Source organism: Topomyia yanbarensis, chromosome 3, assembly GCF_030247195.1.
Source record: "Topomyia yanbarensis strain Yona2022 chromosome 3, ASM3024719v1, whole genome shotgun sequence".
Lineage (NCBI taxonomy): Eukaryota > Metazoa > Arthropoda > Insecta > Diptera > Culicidae > Topomyia > Topomyia yanbarensis.
In genome coordinates this window covers 412,178,634-412,200,626 of record NC_080672.1, presented here as the reverse complement: position 1 = coordinate 412,200,626, position 21,993 = coordinate 412,178,634, and the positions used below count along the sequence as shown (strand labels likewise).

The 21,993-nt window shown below is 39.6% G+C and overlaps 1 protein-coding gene across 1 annotated transcript in view; it reads left to right on the top strand.

The window, feature by feature from the left end:
- Positions 1-8,452: 8,452 nt before the first annotated feature.
- Positions 8,453-21,993, top strand: part of LOC131694071 (CYFIP-related Rac1 interactor B) — a 137,920-nt gene continuing 124,379 nt past the window's right edge. The window contains exon 1 of the mRNA XM_058982442.1: positions 8,453-9,328. Coding sequence (XP_058838425.1) covers positions 9,146-9,328 — 183 coding nt within the window. The 5' untranslated portion in view covers positions 8,453-9,145. The remainder of the gene's footprint in view (positions 9,329-21,993) is intronic.

Genomic DNA, 21,993 nt, shown 5'->3' with positions numbered 1-21,993 from the left:
ATGGAACATGTGCCAGCGATTTTTCGAAAGGTGTCCCAAGCTCTTGGAAGTGTGATTGGCCACGAATGTCTTTCACTTCCTCGGTAGCGACGAAAGCCAGTGAAGCACAATCTCCGAATCGCTTCAAGCAAATAACTCCACTTCTAGATGTGAAAACGACTTCATCACTTTCATCGTCATGTCGACAAGTAGTTTGGCTGCTATCAGCTCTAAGCATGGCAGTGAAACACTGAAAAATAGGAGCTACTCGAGTCTTGGCCGCCACTAGATTCGTTTCAATCCTTCCATTTTGGTCAGCGTGCGTAGACGACAGCAGCAAACCCATGAAGTTGCAGCTTTCCTTTCAATGTGATGCAGCGTTTCTTTTAAAGTAATCCACTCCTCCAAAATGTAGGCTGGAAGTGGATCGTCCCAACTCATGTCAAAAAGCCATAGGTGTTGGAACAATATCTTCATCCGTATGGTAACCGGCGCGATCCAGCCGAATGGTTCGAAAAACTTCGACGAATCGGACTGCACTGACGCGAGATAAGCAGAACAAAACCAGAACTTCAGTGATGTCGTTGCAAAGCAGCTTTGCTTCGTCGATGGATCTGCCCCGGAGAGCAAATCATCTACATAGAAATTTTTCAGAATCCGCTCGGCTGTCAGCGGGTGTGATTCATTTTTGTCCTTAGTAACCTGTTGCAAGGCCGCCATGGATTGATACGCTGCGCTCGCGGTACCGTAGGTAACGGTCAGCAAACAACAATGTTCTAGAGATTGTTCCAGATTGTAGCGCCTCACCACTCGTTGGAAATCGCAATCTTCCTTGCTAACGAGTACCTACTTGCCGATACATCTTTTCTATGTCGGCGAAAAATGCAATCTTGTACGTACGCCAGCGGGAGAGTACATTGAACATTTGGCCCCACTAGCAGACGATCATTCAGTGACACTCCGGAAGTACTCTTACTTGAGACGTCGAACACGACCCGAAGTTTCGTCGTCGTACTGTCCATCTTCCAGGCAGCGTGATGCAGAAGGTAGTACGATTTATCCGGTGCGACCGTCACCTCGCATGGTGGTACTTTCTTCATGTGAGCGAGAGCTACATACTCAGCCATAAACTCGTGGTAGTGTTGTTTTAGTTCTGGATCGATGCTGAATTTTCTCTCCATTGCTTTGAACTGCCGGATGGCAGCAGTGACCGATTCGCCAAGTTCTAGCTTGGTACGGTCGAAGGGCAAGCAAACTTCGAACCGCCCTTCTTCAGTCCGGGATATGGTGGATTTGAAATGCTGAGCAGCACGAAGCTCGTCTGGGGAGGGCTGCTTGGTTTTAGGTACCTCCTCTACTTCCCAGAATTTCCGGAGTGCTTGGTCCAGGTTGATTGTTGTTGTTAAGCCGAGTTAAGCCTTTCCAGGCTAAGACGTTTGAGGGTTTGATTGCTGATCAGCGAGCTCATGCAAGCGGAGTCGATCAATGCACGTACTGTGTGGAAGACGTTATTTTTACCCAATACCTTAATTACAGCCGACATTGATATATAGGATCTATTTCAACGTGACCTTCGTCGCGGCTTTCCGCTTTCTCATCGAGCATTAAAGATCTGTTGTTCAATAAACTGGTCATCCCGGCTGATTGTAATCCTGTCGGTGGACGTGTCTAGAAAACGGTAGCCCTTCCGGTCATCACAGTATCCTATAAAAACCAGCTTCTGAGCCTTGCATCAAGCTTGGATCGCTTGACGTCTGGGATGTGCACGTATTTCACGCTTCCGAACACCCGCAAATGCTTTAGACTAGGTCTTTTGTCGTTCCACTTCTCATACGGCGTCCTGTCCACCAAGCGCGAAGAGTCTGTTCAGGAGGTATGTCGCTGTCATTATGGCTTCTTCCCAGTATTTCTTCTCAAGCCCTGCACCGAGAAGCATACACGTAGCCATGTCCTGCGCTTTTTCCGCTCTGCAACGCCGTTTTGCTGAGGAGAAAACACCGTGGTAAATTGCGCCCTCAGTACTGTAGAAATCCTTCAACTCTTGGTTGACATACTCCCTTCCCCCATCTGACCGTGCCACACAAGGAGTTCTACTAAAACGCGTCTTAACACACGCAACGTGCCGTTTGATAGACACTGCTACGTCAGATTTGTTCCGCAATAGACACACTACCGGCTGTGGTCGTCGATTTGGGTCATGAAATATTTGCACCCTCCTGGCGTCACGTTAGTCATACATTAGTATGGACCAGATCTATAACACAGTTGGCTTTGTTTTCCGTTGCTTTAGGGAAAAATTTCTTGCCATCTTACCCTGTAAACAATGCTCACACACTTGCCTTATTGGGCAATCTTGCAAATCAAAACCATCACCAAGATCGTCTGCCTTAATGCGCTCCAAGGCTCGGTGATCTCGATGTCCGAACCGCCTATGCCAAGTGTGCTGGCAGTTCAGCAAGTGATTTGCTTTCTTGCTTAGCTTCGCGTCTTCTATCACTTTCAAACAGTACAAATTTCGGCTACAGCAGGCAATTTTACTGCTTTTCCCAAAATATTGCTCTTCGATGCACCTTCTGCCTGTTTTTGCCACTCGTCCGAGAGCTTCTGTTAGTTATGTCTCACAAAGTTCAGAAAAGTATAAGACATTGTAGTGCAGGTGGACGGGACATTTTCAATAAACTGTTGGCCGTACGGCCGAATAATCGGCGTCGTCCGGCTCAAGAATAGATGGAGGTTCGTCGAGTTCTGTCACAAACAGCTAACGGCGAATACTGAAAATGCCAACCATTAAACTACGTGCCTGTAAAAATGAGCTTCTATAATGTGCTGCTAAATTGATATGACTAGATCAAAGACAAGCCAAGAACATAATTTGCTACGATTTATTGACTTGTTGATAACCGGCGAGAAGTACAGTCGTGATTCACTGTTTAGGCCACAGCCTTATAGACACTCATAGTAATAGACCAGCGGAGGTACTTTTATCGAGCCAAACAAACTGTCAAAATCCGGAGCCAAACGAGCATGACGTCATACAATGCAAACAAGCAGAGCAAGTATTGCGATTTTTTTTTTAAATATATTTTGTTATTCACAATAGGCTTCACTTTTCAAGTCCGTATTAGTATTTTTCAATGATATTTTGAGAGATATTTATTGTGTTCTATCTAATTGCATAAAAAGCACTTTACTTATATTCCTTTTCATCAACTTTGTGTTTTTGAAAAAAATGAATATATTCATTGCTTTTCTTTATTTCTTGTTGCTCAGTATCAAACGCATAAATTCTCTTTTGATTCATATATGGAACCTCTTGAAAAATTATTTTTGATAAAAACAGATGATCGAATAAAGTCTATAAACACTCATAGTAATAGACTCGCGGATGTAAAAACCACAAAACTGGGAACTAGAAAAACAAGCATGTTAAACTGGCATCACCCAAAAATGTGCAAGCTCGAACGAGCTCGACTTTATTCGATCATCTGTTTTTATCAAAAATAATTTTTCAAGAGGTTCCATATATGAATCAAAAGAGAATTTATGCGTTTGATACTGAGCAACAAGGAATAAAGAAAAGCAATGAATATATTCATTTTTTTCAAAAACACAAAGTTGATGAAAAGGAATATAAGTAAAGTGCTTTTTATGCAATTAGATAGAACACAATAAATATCTCTCAAAATATCATTGAAAAATACTAATACGGACTTGAAAAGTGAAGCCTATTGTGAATAACAAAATATATTTAAAAAAAAAATCGCTATACTTGCTCTGCTTGTTTGCATTGTATGACGTCATGCTCGTTTGGCTCCGGATTTTGACAGTTTGTTTGGCTCGATAAAAGTACCTCCGCTGGTCTATTACTATGAGTGTCTATAATAAAGTCGAGCTCGTTCGAGCTTGCACATTTTTGGGTGATGCCAGTTTAACATGCTTGTTTTTCTAGTTCCCAGTTTTGTAGTTTTTACATCCGCGAGTCTATTACTATGAGTGTTTATACACAGCCTCTGTTCAACTAAAGAATTTGCTTCGATAGTTGAACCGACAAACTCTCCAAAGGAAGATACTGTAACGAATCACCAGTTCCACCTAAAGACTTTTGTACGGCTTATGTGCATACACGCCGCATGAAACAAATACTCACAAGCTGGTGGAAAATAATAAACAAAGACGGCAAAAGTAATTGGGATTGTTTTCAACTAGGAAACTGCATTAGTGTTCGTGAGACCGCCCCATAGAAAATCCTCCCGATTTTCCCACCGATTAAATCGGCCTGCGTCGGCACAATCGGCCGACTATGCCACCAATTGATCGGCCGATTAAATATGCTCGACGAAATCTGTTGAAATAGGTCTATTTCGACCAATTAAATCGATCGATGAGATGGTAGTTTAAAAATGGAACCAGGTTCACACAGATTAAATCGGGCGATTAATATGGTGAAGAAAATTGTTCACCGACGAAACCCAAAGGCGGTTAATTAATCAGTCGACCTCAAAGCACCCGATTTCGTCGGTCGGCTGGGAAATTTATGTACTGTCAAATTTTCTATGGGGCGGTCGACAAGAACTCAATACGTTCGGCTGAAAAGAGCAGTGACTATTTGTTGTGGGTGCATTTGCTCAATCATGTACCCCAAATAGCGCCTTAAGTATCACTGAGAATTCTTTAGTAAACCAAAACAATAAGGTTTCTAGTATATTATTCTTTATACTTTGGTGCACCTATTTGTTGATTAATAATAAATAAATATAGCAAACAATTTCAGATAATCGAACAGATTCGGTGTCTTTAACTGCGCACTAAACGCACCTCGATGCGTTCGTGTATATGGATGGCGTGTCGCGTAGCACACCCCTCGTTTAAAAGCTGTCAGAAATCTGCAGCCGAGCCGAAACCCGTTTCCGAAGGGCGGCATGTACATAATTTGACAGATTCTGAACTGGCGTTTTATAAACAAAGTGGTGAGAACGCGACATGCGAGAGCGAGCAGCTGGTTGCATGGACTGGAGATGAGTAATATTTGGAAACCGAACTTAAAGAATGTCGTGCAGTATTTCGTGTTGTTGGTTATTCGAAATTCATTTAATTTTTGCATTCTTCAAATGATAGATTTTTTTTGTTCTACATTCATCAAATATCCAATAAGCAGCATATCAACTACATGGTACTAATTGAACAAAGAGAAATTCTGCTCATTCGTTGATTAAATTTCCCCTCTGTTTGGCGTGAGTGACGAGTGTGTTATCACTGGAACCGCTCATGAGTCGCGGTACTCGCTAAAGCAATCCCACCTTGTCACTCAGGGTTGCCATCAATGCTATAAATTTATCTCAAACAACGAGAACCTCAACCTCACAGCTGCAGGGTGGATCACCCAAAGTTATCCTTTTGCATTGATATCGTTCGCTATAGAAATTTGTGAGGCGTCCATATTAGAAATGTTCGAAAGCTTGCCACATAGAAACTCGATTAATAGCCGTTTCTACATCAAAATGATGTGTGTGGTTTATTGGCGATTTGCGGCAAAACCAAAATTAGTCATGCGACACCTATGATTCAGCCCATGAACTGGCAAAGTGATACAATTTGCTTTTTTTCACCCGTAAGTGAGTCGTAGCTTACAACAAAATCTTCATTATCTTCTCGGAAAAAGCTAACCACTGCCAAAATATGAATGAAACGAGTAAGAAATTTAGTTTTATTTGCAATTATTCTGAAAGTACAGCCATTTGCAACTATTAGACTCATACATTTCTTCGAAATGTAATCGGGGTATTATTGTGGTTATAAAAAATCGTTCCATAAATAAAGTTTCAACTCGAAATCGAGACCTAATCAGCACCAATGTCAAACTCCTTTATATTTTGAACTACGTAGGAGATTCAGTGAAGACTATCGGAGAGAAGGATCGGCTATGCATGATACAAAGCTGACACTTTCCTATTACCCGGATATATTCTTTCCTCGCGTGATCTGGAGAGTTTCATGAATTTACACCATCTCATGAAGGTTTAGCTTAACTTAGGACGAACGGGAAATGCTGTTGCGGCGGCTACGGTGCTCAACAAATTACATTTCGAAACAGCGCGCATATAGCTCTGCGAATAATATTAGAAACCACTATGTTTTACACTCTTTTCGCAAGATGTTTACTCATCATCTGATAAAATGATGATTTTCCTCCATTTTCATAAACAATTATCAACAAATTGATCGGTAATTTGGTGTTTAAAAGTCATTTTTTACCAATGTTTACAGAAAATATATGCACTATGACAGAACAGAATAAAATCAGCAACACTTTCCTTCCAGCGCTATCTGCGAGCGGTTTCAACGTAGAATCGCCAATAGCATTTTTTTGTAGAATATTTCTCGCGTGTTTTTTGAAAAGGGCCAATATGCATGCTGTCAAAATTCACTTTGAGGGGAAATTCCGGCCAAACCGTAACCGTAACACTTTTGGATATTTAGCAGTGTAACAATAATTATTTATTATTGATTTAAATACATTAAGTGATAAAAAAATATTTTTATTATTAATAAAATGGGAGGATGATTTATCCCTTATTGAAAGCAAAAATTGGAAGATTGTAAAAATATATGTTTGACTTTGATGTTTCATCAAAATTACTGATAACACTGGCAATCCAGTACTCACACTCAGCTCCAATTATTCTGTAATACAGTGAAGACCCGATTTTATCAGTTTTTTTATTCGATTTTATCAGCCTCGTGTGAAATTCGTTTGATTGGGTACTAGCAGACGAACCAAGTCAAATTCGAGTGAATCTTTTCTCCCGATTTTGACATTGCCCCGTTTTGTCAGATTAAATTCAACAAGGGGCTGATAAAAACGGGTCTTCACTGTATACTGCATTTTGAGTTCAAGCCCATAATATTATACATACAATTTTTTAGGAAACTTAATTAGAAAGGTCTTATGTGCTCATTAAAAAATGAGTTTTTGTTCTATCCTCCCGAAACTTGTTTTTATTACGTTGGTCATTTCATAAAATTAATAAACGGTGGGATAGCAAAATTCTTACAAGTTTCCTATCTCATGCCTCCACGCGAGTCTATGTCTATTGATGACATTTGGTCCTTAGACCGCAGAATGAGAGGGTGCGAACAGAATGAGAGGGTGCGAACAGATCTAGTCGAGAAAACATTGCCGTAAAAATGAATAGTTGATCGGAAATTAGCCCCAATACGACTAATCTGACTAGTATCTATGAACACGGGTCAATACGTATTGAAAATTCGCCACGTCTGTTTTTATGAACCTAATTTAAAGCTCCGTTATTGCTAACAAGCCCGTGCATCAGGTTAACAATCCTTTATATTTCCCTTCAGTGTTCGGTATTATCGCTCGTATACTTGTATTCCACAAACAATCCGATATGGAAAATAAGAAATACTTTCCTTGATTTATAACATCTCTCGCTATTTTTGCCTGTATAATGTGTTATCACTCGGTAGTTTTCAAGCCAATAAATATATCGTAGAGAAGAAGTAGCGAATTCTGTCCAAATACTGTTGCAATAAATAGTGATCCGGCCCATTACGCGGATAAGATTAGCTTTTCTAGGCAATACTCCCACGGTCGGCCGTGTGGAGTTCAAATTGCTTTTGTTTAGGGAACATAGTATACTCTCGGTAGCCGGCTGCCCAGAGTTTAAAAATAACCAAAAACTAAACAAGATCATCTCTTTTTCGAGTGATCGTGCACTCGAAGACTAACTAAACAACTACCTAATAAAACATGCTTTACAGGTCGCATCGTTTGCTTGGAGCGAATCCTAGACCTGATACCCTTCCAAACCACCAACTCCGCGACACCTATGGAAGAGTCTGATGAATCGTCGTCCTTCCGTTAAGTAGGTGGAGCATCAACACTTCCCGTCTACCTTATCCTTTATCCTTCCCCGTGAACGATGGAGATGGGGGCGGCCGGCAATGATGGCTATCATGCTGTTGAGGTTTTAATATGGGTCGGATTGGTATGAATTCCTACTTACCACTTACTAAGCAACTCTTATTAGATAATCAGCAGTCAAACATGATGAAGTCAGTGTGCAATCCGCCAAAATCATCGTCACAACGCAACGCAACGCAACGTTGGTCATTTCATAAAATTAATGTTGACGAAACCAATAATGTAAAGGTTGTTCTTGTTTAATTTTAGCTTCATTGAAGTGTTATTTCTTAGTAAAATTGTGATATTTCTATTCCATTCATGGAATATTTATTTGAAGGCGCATTCATGATCAAATTTTATTCAACATACATTTTTTTATTATTCAATGCCGATTTTCAGCAAAATGGTCTGGCAGCCTTGCGCAACACTAAAATGAGTGGCAAAAAGAAGAGTGGGCAATCAAACGTGTAATCGCATAGATGCATCCGCTCTCCCCACAACAATCGCACGCGCGCGAGAGTGAGAAACGGTCAAAGCAAACGCAACGGAATCGGAATCGACCACCACTGCAGCAGTTGTGTGGTGATGTTCGCGAAATAAAGCAGGAATTTTTATCTGTTTGCTCGTTTGTTCGTTCGGTCTGGGTGAGGGGATTTTTATTGTGTATGACTGGAAACCGTGCGGAGGTGTTTATCCGGGGCTTAGTGCAGAAATTCTGAATCGAAAGTAAGGTGATTTTGATCAGTGTGAAGTCCAGGTTCTTGCGATTTGACCTCCTACCGCATCGGAACGAATACGACGGAGGAAAATCTGGGTGCGGCGTGAAAATATTTTCGTTACCATCTGACACACAACACAACGGAGGTACGGAGGAAACGCTGGAAGGGTGGAACGCATCACTTGGCTTTGTGGGAGATGTTTTTTCCTTCTTATTCTAACGAGTAGGAGTGAAGTGAATTTAGTTGAAATTGGAGCTGTTTTTTTCGCTAGTGGCATTCGTGCGATACCAGGCAAGTGGATTCCGATTAGTAACGAGCGAAGAAGAAACCCGAACGATAAGCAAGTGATATCAGCTGCAGAAATAGCGCCACACGGAAGTTTGAAAGATTGCCGTGAAGAAAGGCTAAGAATTTGATTTTAAATTTACGGAAGAAAAGTGATTCTGGCTGATTTACAGCTGACAAGTAGTGAAAGCCTTTGACGACGGAATAATATAGCGAACCTACCGCAGGATTATTAGTCATGGGGAAATTACTCAGTCTGCTGGCACGCGATGATTCTACCTGCTGCACACCGAAAACCTACGACGTATTTCTGGACTTTGAGAATGCTGCCCCAACCGATCTGGAACGGGCGGTCTACGAAGAGGTCGATCGAGTCCTGAAGCAGTCCGAGATAGTACTGGACGAGATTCAATGTTACAAGGTAGGTGTTTCCAATTCCCTGGCGAGCAGCAACATTCTTGGAATGAGACACTATATTATATGTTGGGATAGGATTAGGAAGCAAAAAAAGGATACCAAACGGTGAAATTTCTTTGTTGAATTTTGTTAAAATCACGGCAGTACGCTCAAGGGCAAAATTGACCAATTTTTGACCCGAACGAGAATGGCAGAAATGAAGACAAAGGCAATGAACTGTTTCGTCCCGAAGCAAACAATAAAAAATTCGGATGCTGCTTATGTATTTTGCTAGACGTGGAAGGTCCTATAGCATATAGCAGCAAGGATCAATCACGGTCAATGTGTTTGTGTGTGCGCACTACACGAGGGCAGCAGACAGGACAAACACAATAGCATGAGAACGGATGCTGGCTGAGAGCGAAGAAGCCCAACATGGAAGAGAAGAAGATACCGACCGAGTCGAGCCCTTGTTGTTGGTGCATTTCGTGAATCGTTATCACATCGATGCTGAATGAAACTCAAGAAGGCAAGGAGGTTATTGAGAGAGTGGGTTAATGGGATTTTTATCCTCTTATTACTTGGCTCTGTGTCACGGGTTGGAAATTTTGCTATGCTTTTAGCCAATTCCACAGTGTTTGTCCTTTTAATGGTTCTTTCAATGAAACTAATATTGAGCGACAAATAAATTTTTGCGTCTAAAGCTTGGACTATCATTGCGTTTTTGCCCAGTCGTTTTTTAAGATTCTGGCATGATTTTCATCTCCTTATTTCATTTGATTTGCAATCTATCTGCCATCTTTATAAATTTTGGTTTGAGAATGTTTCCCGAAAGCGAAGATATTCTGAAAATTCATTTCATTGATACCATTCTTTGGAATACGTTCCTTATTTAGGAAACATTTTTTTCTATGATAAGCGATGCGTTGCGGAACACGACCTTCCATTTCGACAGATTTCGCAGCCGCTTCTTAGTGCACAGGAACGGTCTCGGGGTAAGTACGATGATCCTATTGAGCATTAAGAATCTTTCCTGCCTACGATGAGTGACTTATCAGATTAGCGCCTTACCCTCTGAACTGACAAAAAAAGAACTTACAGGAGCTTACAAACGCCTCTTTCACAGCGCTGCGATCGACTCCAACGATATCGATGTCGTCTGCGAAATTAAGAAACATGTGAGAAGTCGTCCTGATAGTTCCGTTATTTTGTTACACTGAATCTTCATATACGCTCTTTCGAACGCTATGTTCAACAGCAAGTTAGAGAGTTTGTCAATTGGGGCACAACACCTTGGGTTTCGAATTCATCGTGTCAGTACTGACATCAACTTGGGCTTGAAACCAACAACGTTTTTAGGCACTGTACGTCTATGAAATGCTAAGCAACCCTCAAACTAAATATTAGATTTCTCGAAGTCTTTGAAAAACTTTCACTGTATTTTTTCTTTTTAATTTTTTTTTTGTAGTAGAATGTTACGACGGAGCGTTTGAAGCATTCAAAATCATCCTGTTAGTCATGCACCAATTAGGGAAAATGTCTAACTGAGATTGCTAAAACAATGCACCAGAGTAACTTTTAACTATGTTGAACAACTTATAATCATCGGCATAAGGAACCTTGAGGCACTTAATCAATGGATTCAGATCGTTTAGGTATAGGAGGAAGATATAAGGACCGATATGGCTGCCTTGAGGCACGCCGGACGTTACGTCAAAGGATGAAGATAAATGATTCCCAATTTTCACAGACATTTTACGGTCTGACAAGTATGATCAGAGCCATTCCAAATAACTGCCACAGAAACCGAGATGTTCCAGTTTCGCAATCGTAATTTGATAATTGATTTTATCGAAGGCAGGTCGGTGTATATTGCATCTATCTGCAATCGATCCTGTAGCGAGCGAGTGATAAACGAGGTGCACTAAATGAGTGCAAGTAGATCGCTTGGGGGTGAAACCGTGTTGTGTCTCAGAGATGTAGCTAAAACAACACAATGTGTCAAAAACTCAACGAAGAGCTCCAGCAATTTCGATAGTAAACATAAAGATGTTCTCCGGTAATTGGAAACTTCGTTTTTAGATCTATTTATTTAAACCGGAAAAATGTGGGACGATTTCCAGGTGGTAGGTAACACTCCGGAATTCAACGACATATTGAAAACGATAGACGAATGTAGGCAAAGCGATGACGAGCATTTTTTAATGATAAATGAAGGATAACCGTCAGGTCTAGGAGTGTTAGAACACTTGAGTTTTGCACAATCTCGGAAGATATCGTAAAATGAGGTCCAACACTAGTTCTACGAAGAACGTTGTCGGCTGCAGCGGAGACGGAGTTGATTTTTGAGAGTTTCATTGGTTTCAATTGTTGGCGAAATAATTCACAGATGTCTGGCAACGAAGTCGCTTCTAAATCACCCAGCGATATAGAAGTGGGAAAACCTGACTCATGCCTCTGTTAATTAACATAATTCCAAAACTTTTCGGGATTGTTACGGAGGTTGCTCTGAATTCGATGAAGGTATGAATTGAACAGGGACTTATTAAGTCTCTTGTAACAATGAGTTAAGGAGATATAATGATTCTTTAGCAAATCGGTTCGGTATTTAAAGGTATTTTTTAAAGCTGACCTTTTGGCCGATTTTCACTTTGTAAGTGTACAATTCGACCATGGAGGATATTCACAGTCATGATTATTTTGGGAGTGAATTGGTCGATAGCATAAAAGAGTACGTTCAAAAGAATTTCAGCCGCTGCGTTAGCACCAGAGTGTGGCATGATTCCATTCCAACTGATGCGAGACAGAAAAAGATGCATTTCTTCAAAATCTGTCTTGCGATAGACATATGTCAGTGTCTCGGTGGTATCTTCGAATGTACAAGGTACACATTCCCTGAAAAAAACAGTGAAGAGCAGGGTGGTGTTGGCATAGTTTAACGAGAGAAGCTGGAGCACGCAAAATAATCGTAGAGCTTCCTGGTTTCCAAAGCAAAAATCTAAAATGCGGCTGTTCTCATTAGCGACGTCACGTAGTTGAACTAGCCCCGCGAAGCTGTAACCGTCGAGTAGCTGAGTGATACACGTGTCAGTTGATGAGTGCGATGAGTCTGCGTACAGAAATATTGCATTTTTGCGACCCCAATTAATGCCGATAAAATTGAAGCCTCCTATAATTACGATTCAGTCATTCAGGGCCATCTGAGCAGTTGTCCATGTCAGCGAATTCAAATGTTGGTCAATGAGAGAAATATAATTAGAAATTGCTGAGAGTGAGCGAGACCCACAGCTGCTGAACACCAGAACAGCTGGAGGGTGATAACAAGCGGTTTTTATATTTCGAGCGAGCAGCAAAGAGAACACCTCCTCCAGATCGTTTATTGCTGTTCAAAACCGAACGGTCCTGGCGGAAAACGTAACACGACTTTGGAAATATTTGTTTTGAAAGTGTGTTACTGATGAGCAGACTTCCCAAATGAACATCGAACATCTAGTTTTGTGCTCATCTTAAACACGCATTTCATGTGCAAACTCGAACACGCTAATGCGTACGAAAACACGTACACATGTTCGCCTGCACAGCCGTACCCCATGTACGTACACGGTGTTCGTACACACAGTTTCTTGATACTAGTTATCTCTTTCTCTCACTCATCACTAGCATTGCCTCGTTTTGTTTTGTGTGTATATTTTTTGTGTACGCACCCGGTGTACGCACCTGATGTTTAAACTTAAGTTTGCACACCGTTCGCATGGTTTCGATGTTTGCATGTTTGAGGTTGAACGCGTGCACGTAATTTTGTACACAGGTGCAAACTTGTCAATGTTCAAGGGAAGTCTGCTGATGAGCTGCTGCTCTCCATAAACATGTATATGTCATAGGTCTCAGCGGTACGGGCAAGGGCGTAATCAGTAATACAGGTATTGACACCACCAGCGTTTTGGTAGTAAACCAATAACTCGTTACTTAAACTAGTGTTGATCTGTAGGTTGGACGGAGCCGAGCCTGAGATGGTGTTAGCGCAAGTTGATGAAACTGAGGTGGTAGTTGTTGAGTTGGAGTTCGTATCAAAGGAGTTGGTTGTAAATACAGCTGGCTGAGAGGTCGCAGGGAGTTCCAGCGCCGGGCACGTAGAGAGATGTTCGGTGGGGTTGTTAATGGGATGTCCGGCGTGCCTGTAGCTCTTTTAAATGAATTTTATTTGCGATCTAAAAAAGGATGTTACTAAGCTCTCTGGAACATTCAACTTAAAAGACAGGAATGAGGGAGGTCTTCTCTCTATGTCTTGGCGGGCTAGTTTGTGGCATCGAATTTCATTGGGTTGACACGATCAGTCACATAGTGAATGATATTCGATTCTGATTTGTGAGGTAGGGATTTAGTAATATAGAACCATTTATCATTAAGAACGGGGTGCGTTGTCACTTTAAGACCATATTTGTACTGTCCGCTAGTCGAGTACCGTCGTCCCGCCAGGAGTGTCTCGTATCCTTTCTTCAGGCTTCTCGTTCTTGATTGCAACAATATTATTGTTCGTTCGTCTGGGTCTGCTTGAGCATGTAGGTAGTGTTGGTAATCGGTATAGCTCGCTAGTTATTACATGGAGCTACGTGCATGCTCGTTGTTGGAGAGCTCGACGAATTTTGTCGAGGTACTCGTTGAGTCCGAAAAGCAGTTGTCTAGCTTGTGACAACAAAAATAAAAATTAAAAGACCCAAATCTCCATCATTTGCGGAATCGAAACACATGTCTTGAAGTTTCCGATATCGGGTAATTAAGAATTTTTCGTCGGGCTCGGTACATGTACCCCGGAATGCTCAAAAATAATAATCCAATCCAAATTTAACTTAACAAGCGGTGTATACGACATAGCTCATTAGTTTGAGGATTTAAGAACTGCAAGAAAACTCAGCTTATGGTGGGCATTGCCTAGTAGGTAAATCGATTGCAATGTACGTAGATCCCCTGGATTCGAATTTCAACCCCGCACATAGGGGTAGATATTTTTCTAAGGGAATTTTTATAAGCTGATAAAAGAAGCGAATGACTCTAAGATTAAATCCTCTATTATTTAAAGAAAAAACAACAATTTTGAAACCGTTTTAGCTTTTTTATTGATTTTTATTTACTGGAACTTCTTGTGTGCTTGCTGGGGATACTGGTTGTTGATTTTGAGGTGCTGGGTACAATATTTTTTGATTGGGTTTCATTTGTACCCGAGCAGCATGTGCTAGTTCGTTAACCGTTTGTGCTATAGTGAACAAGTTTTTGACTTTTCTTTGTTTTATTTGGGGTTCGAAACAACTGTGCAAAATTTGGAGTTGATTGGGCATTATGAGCTATCACTAGTCACATTGCATTTGATATTTGTATGGTCGTTAGTATGGGAAGAGCTACTTTTAGCATTTTCCCAGCTAGAGGCCACAGTTTTTTTTTCTAAAGTGTACAACTTATTACGTGAAAGTATAGTTCAGGAAGTGCCTAACAACATTGTTTCTAAAGAATGTTATAGCCTGTCGAGGGAACTAAAATCTTTTTTTTCGCCGCCAATCGTCAATATGAGAATCATGAAAGTTTTTGCAGTTTGTCTTCAAATTAACAAATGCTTTTATATAATTCATATGAACATACTAACTCAAAAATTCAAATTAATTCGAGTTTGCTTCAGTTTGAAATTCGACTTCTATTGGTAGAACTGCAGTGTTGGCAAAAAAAATGATATTTGATAATTAATTCGAACCGTCTAGTGAACAGGATTTTTCAAAAACAATCTAACACCTCCAGCAAAGCAGTTGCATAGACATGATTGATTGCATACTTTCGGGTAAATTGTTGGCTCTAGATGTTAGTTGTTGTTTATTATAGAGGATTTAACTCTAAAGGTCATTCTCCTCTGACTTGTTGGCTCTAATTACACGAACTCAGTTTTTATCATTCCCGTTATTAAGTATGGGCACCAAAGCGAATGAGATGAAAAATCTTGAGATCGTTCGCGAAGGATAGGTGCTGGAGTTTCAGTACAAGATGGACGTCATTGGAGTAAAGCAGAAACATCAACGGTCCCAAGTGATTTCCCTGAGGTATTCCTGGCTTAAAACTAAACATTTATGCCTGACAATCTCTAATGATAACCACTATCTCTCGACCTGTGAGGTTTTATCGTTGTTCACACTATTAAAAGTGGCAAATGGGTCTGTATAGAGAAACATCGGCTAAAGCACGACTTTTGATTCTCTCTGATATGAAGGATGTTAGGCACAGCAGATTAGTCGGAAGTGAAACCATGCTGATCTACATCACACAATATACAAACGCACACGCGATCGAACCCGTTAACGCAAAAACGCTCGAGGCCCTCGCGATGATACACGCTGTTGTGAAGTCCCTATGCCCGCACATATCTGTACTGGATAATGAATATCACATCCAAAATCACAACCCGTTGCAATTGGGTCATTAAATGAGAAAAAAATCACTTTTTATTACATACATCGATAAAGCTGATTTTCGTCATTACAACAATGTTTTTTTTCCAACTCAGGAAACGTGAAAATAAAATTTAAATTTAAAATAAAGAAATATGTTGACAGTCTTGATTTGACACTATCAGAAGCATTTGACATATCGAATTTCACGACATATGATGCCCTGTCAGAAAAAATGAATACATGTTTTTCCTGTTTTTCCGCAGGGTTATTTTGGTTTGACATAAACACCATCCAATGTATATAGTTTTTTTTAATTTTGGGTGTTATCTTGATAGGCCAGATGTAGACAACCGCAGTTTTCCTATGTATGGTTGTCTATGTTTACATAAGATTTATTTTAAAAAACAAAAAAATCGTCTTTACGTATTAAACGAATTTTTTTTTTTGAAATAATGTTATGTATATTAGATCAAAAATTTATCGAATGGAACGGAAAACTATATAGCTTAATGACCCAATTGACCTCATATAATGTTTTAGTGTGTGACATTTTTCGTCTCGTCTGTAATTGTAATGAGTGATTCTGAAGGGGAGCCCGTGAACTCAGCTCTGCAGCTCCAGCAGGACGAGTATCGAAAAAAAACTTGATATGCGAAAAATTGTAACGCTTTCTATACAGTAGTATTTTCAAGGTAAAATATGCTATTTTAGTGTATTGATCGCAAATCCAAAGAGAAAGTATTCTAAATTTCAACAAACTTCGAAAGGTTAATTTACAAAGACAGTTTTATCTCACAATTAAAGTAAGAAGCAGATATTAGACCAATTTTGTTTTAACATGTACTAACAAACACTGTCATCATTGAAATCGATTTCCCAAAATGGTTTAGGGATGCTCCTTTGTGAAAAAATGCCTCTAAATTCAAGCGTTAAACAGTACATACGCATAACTAATTGAATTCAAAGAACACAAAGACATAATTAACTTGAAATTTACTATCTGATATCAATTATTCGTCAAAAAAATTTAATTTCTTAGATAAACGCTCAAACGAGTGATGAAAGATACAAATGTATATGAGATTAGATATTTATTTAACTTTCCGAAATAAAAAAAAAACCTGTTTTAATCCACCTAGCGGTGCAATTGTGCCTTTCTCAATCATGAACACGAGATTTTTTTAGTTGTTTATATTTATTAAAAGCTTTCAAATGTATACATTACAATTTTATTATACATGACTTGACAACTACATACAAGAAAAGAAATTATTATTCGATTTCTAAAATTTTGCAAAAGAAAAAACAGGCACGGTAATATTGAATTGAAATAAGGAGCGAAATCGGTTCAGCCATCTCTGAGAAAAATGAGTTACATTTTTGGTCACATACACACACAGACACACACACACATACACTCTGACATTTGCCAAACTTGACGAACTGAATCGAATGGTATATGTCACTCGGCCCTCCGGGCCTCCGTTAAAAAGTCGGTTTTCAGAGCAATTGCAATACCTTTCTATTGAGAAAGGCAAAAAATTCTAGACCCTTAGAAAGAGCAATTCAAAACTTGTCTCGTTTAAAAGAGGATCCAGTTTCCGGATAGTGAGTACATCAGTGGTATTGATTTGTTGGTGGTAATATTGTTCTACAAGAGACAAAAAATGTTCCTTGTAAAAATATTGTCCAAATTTAAAATTTGAGGCAACGAAAAATTGACTAAATGGCGGTCATTGGTGTCTTCGGAGGTACTTATTAATGTAACAAATCCTTTATTATGATAGTGTATTGCTAAAAATACATCCCCACTAAAAGTGAGATATCTTCTGAAAACATTTCTTTGAAAACCAATCTACAAAAAGTAGCAAACATTTCAAATTTAATCTCAGATGAGTGTCTAAGCATTCGATTAGTAAGTGCTTCAGCGGTATTGTTTTTTCGTCTAAACATTGTTCTTCCTGAAACACCTTGATAATTAGGAACACACACCCATCAACCAGTCATGAAGACATCCGTATCAAAGAGAATGGACCATGCCAGACGAAGGACACAGACCCAGCATAAACCTGTCCCATCTCAGAAAAAATATACCTTGCCTGCCCCTAACTCCGAAGACTACATAATAAGAAGACTGATCTCTTTCCTTCCCCCTTACAAACGAGAAGCGACAGAGGTTTCAGCGCCTCTATTGTAGGAAGGTAGGAAGCTTTATGTAAAAGTTTATATGTGTGTATGCATCATTATAGGAAGTACCATCTTAAGCGCAAGTGGCGTTGCGTTGCTGTTACAGTCTCCAGATTCTGGACAGAGTTGCCAGTCTTCTTGATATACAGCCTTCGCTAACTCTTTGAATGTCCCATTTAATCAGAGATTACTTATTGGTTGATAACAAGAAACATCAGCTATCATTCTGCTCAGACCAAACAATACGTATTTCCCTTGCATATTAAACTCCCCAGGTCTCATTTTCTATATTTTCAAACTGAACAAAGTAAAAATATACTTCGTGCAGTGGTTTATCAGTTTAGCACTACCCGTGGGGAACTTGGCAATATACCCACTACTTTATCGTCCATTCGATGTGATATTCAAACTGGAGTATTTTTCGATGACATCCAAATAGCACACAATCCTATGCAAAGACGGACTGTCAGGTAATCGAATGTCACATCTCATTCATGGCTATACATATTAAGTATACCTTTTACATGATGTGATGGTTACCGCGGATAAACAACATAACACTTCAACGTTAGAGTTATTATCCCATTATTTAAACAAAACTTTCAGAACACTGCTCTTAGAAAGCTTAACGTTTAATATTTTTTATAAAGACTATACTGCCACGAAATAAAAAAAATCTATACTCAATCTATACTCTACTGGAGAAAAATACAAAAAAAGAAGGTTACCAATATGTTATCGGTAGTCCAAATAATACAGGATAAAAAAAAGCTAAGTTAAATTCTTTACAACCTGATAACACATAATAACAAAATTGACAGTTTTACTAACACATTTCCCCATTCCGTGATACATGCGAAGACGCAGGGGATTCCCTATCGATGACATGTATATTCCCCGGTAAAACAAGCTTGGTCGCAGGCGACCTGGTTTTTTTGATCATTACACGTAAAAAGATTGAATCGGTGCTTCTTGCACCTCCCAAGAATGGTTCATTCTGCATTTTGACTTATTCGGTCGCTTTTGAAATGGAGCTACGGACAGTATGCCCAAACTAAGATAAATTTTGGCTATACTATTCTCTGTCCATAAAAATTTAAGTTATTTCTTATTTTTAAATCTTATTTTCACTTTCACATCCCATCACTCAAGTTCTTCGTCTTATGACCTACTCCACCCTAATGGATCTTCATCTCTCTGCGTTTACCATATGGCTCACTTCTAACCGGTCGAGATGTATATTTTTGGCATTCCATTATCACCTGATTCGGATGTTGCTTTCATCTGAACACCAGCTCAGCTCGATCTTTAATTAAAATGTACAAACTTCCAGTACAAATAAATCCAGAGTCGGCTTTGTTTTTCGTTTACATTTTCACTCCATCGATAACGCCGCCTAGTCAATTTGGGCTAAAGTGCGATTAAACGTGTTTTTTTCACTTCTATTGAATTGTTTATCTCTCATTATACTGCGCTTTTGTTTTGCCCCGCCGAAGTGATGTTCAAAGGAGATCCGGTGGTAAGCTAACGATCATCAAAGTGGAAAGTCTAATGACGAGACGAAATTATGCGCCATGCCAAAAAGAAAACATAAATAACATTATCGTCACGTACACGGAAAAGTTAGGAGTTAGGTGTTTTGCAAGTGAGGTATCAAATACCTCAATTGTTTGTTTTACTGTACTGTGAAGATTTTCCGCTAATAAAATTTAAAAAAATTCTCATTATAACCACCACTAAACAACTTCTTTGCTTGCAATCTTTACAACATAAACGACGAATTAGTGTGTACAGTAAACGTCGGCCACCACACCGGCGCCGGTGCCATGTTCCATTTAGAAACGGACACACTTACCAAATGTTTCCAGTCTGTTTGTCATCATTTTGGCTGTACGACTGACTGTCGGAGTCTGCGATATGAATGAGGTTAAATTGCTTCCCGTTCGGGAGACAAATAGACGCAAATCTCTATAAGTATACTATCTACTACCACTACTACTACTACTACTACTGATGCAACTCTCACGATTGACGGGTTTAATAATGAACCTTTCTGTCGAGAATAGGATGCTTCCTTCGCTGTCGAGTTGTATGCAGGGGTATTTTTTGTCAAATTGTTGAAAAACAAAGGGGAATGAGTTTTTTGTAGAGCGAGCCAAATTAATGTTACTCGTAAACGTGTTAAAAATTGAATCACACGAAGTTGCATGGAATGGTAGGAATATTAGTATCATTTCTTTCATAATTAATTTTTTCCGATTCTATTGTGTGTAATAGGACGGCAGTCATTTTTACGATATTGGATTTTTTTTCCATCGCCGGTCATAAAATCAATCAAATTAAAAAAATGTGTCAATTTGATTGAAAATGGGACATATTAACACATGCTTCCAATTTAATTTTATATAAGAAATCGTGTATTTTTTCGAATGTTTTACTGAAAAATTCATAACATTTTTCAAAGTTTTAAAAAATGGCACATTGCACTAGGGTGTAATTATTATCGAGACAACAATACCCAAAATACCGCCTATGTTCTGTTTAGCAACTGCGCCCATTGACTGAATCCTTCGTCGGCTAATACCAAAGAATGTTTCGAGAGGGATGGGCGATAAACGACCAATCCGATATTTACTCTATGACAATTTCTGGAGTGTATTTTTAGAATATATTGTGGGGACTTATCAACTAATAAAGTGAAGCTAAACGAGCTGTGATAGATAACGTTTGAACATGGTTTACCGACAAAACTATAATTATGCCGATTCATGTGACGCTGGATGGATCAATATGAAGCAGCAAAATAGCTAGAGAGACATCAGACTCGTTTGTGACACTAGATGGATAGAAGCAGGGCGATCCTCTTTCTATTTTTTTTTGGTTAACATACCGCTCGAAGGTTAGTTCGAACTATCATCACCAAGTCTCCAACGCTTCGTGGCTATGCGGATAATATCCACGTAATTGGAGGCGATCGCAGAGTAGTGGAAGAGGCAGTTAGGCCTTTTCAAAGAGAGGCTTCAAGAGTCGGACTAACTATAAACCCTGAGAAGTACACTGGAGGTGGTAGAAAACGAGGCAGTTCAAACGGAAATGGTTGAACAGGGGAAATAGATGGGGAATGGTAAGATGTCATCGAAGAGTTCGCATAACGTGCAACGCTAACGACATATGATATCAATGTTAACCGAGAGATAAAAAGGCTCTTTTTAAAATATGACATTTGACGCTGTCGAATGCGATAGCATAACATAACCGTGCAACTTTAATGTTTTATCTTTCTCATACAAAGAAAGGCTCTGCAATTACTCCAAAATCGACTCTCTCATATACCATGCGGCTCATCGAGATCGGAAAATGTTAGTGTGTATAAATGTATGAGTTTTTGAGATTCCGTCGATGGCCAGTTTCAATGAACAATTCATCTGCTCTCGAGGCCTGATGAAATATCCTACCCACTGCTGAAGCGGTTCCCAACTGGTTTTACTGGACACCACCAACAACATCGTGTCTAGAAGAATCTTCCCCATAGGATGGCAAGAGATTCTGGTGATAAAAACCTCCAAACAGTGTAGTGGACCAACAGGTCTACCGACCCATAGCACCCTCAAACTGCATCACCAAAGTCCTACATGAACGTGGTATGTTAGATTAGAAACATCCCGGCGACGCTGGACAAGTAATTGTCGATTTTATAGCAGTAAATCGTATTACGCTGATAATGTCGTTAACAGTTCAAAAGTGAGATTTATCTATAGTTTTCAACGTTGTGAATATCTGCAGCCTTGTGAACTGGAATTATAGCAACTTTTTTTCATGCACTCGGGAAGACGTTTTCAGTGATTGAGCAGTTGAAATAATGTTAACCGGCAATGACAGCGATTGGGGGTGCACGAATACTGGAGGCAAGTAATCTGAGCCTGGTCCTTTCAATGGGTCGACACTGGATGAAGCTTTCAACACATCGGCTTCACTTATATTCAGGCAGAGGATACTGAAACTGTCCGATGATAATGTTTCAATATACTCTTATGAATGAGAGACAGCTGAGGTGTTGAATACTCCACGAAAGTGT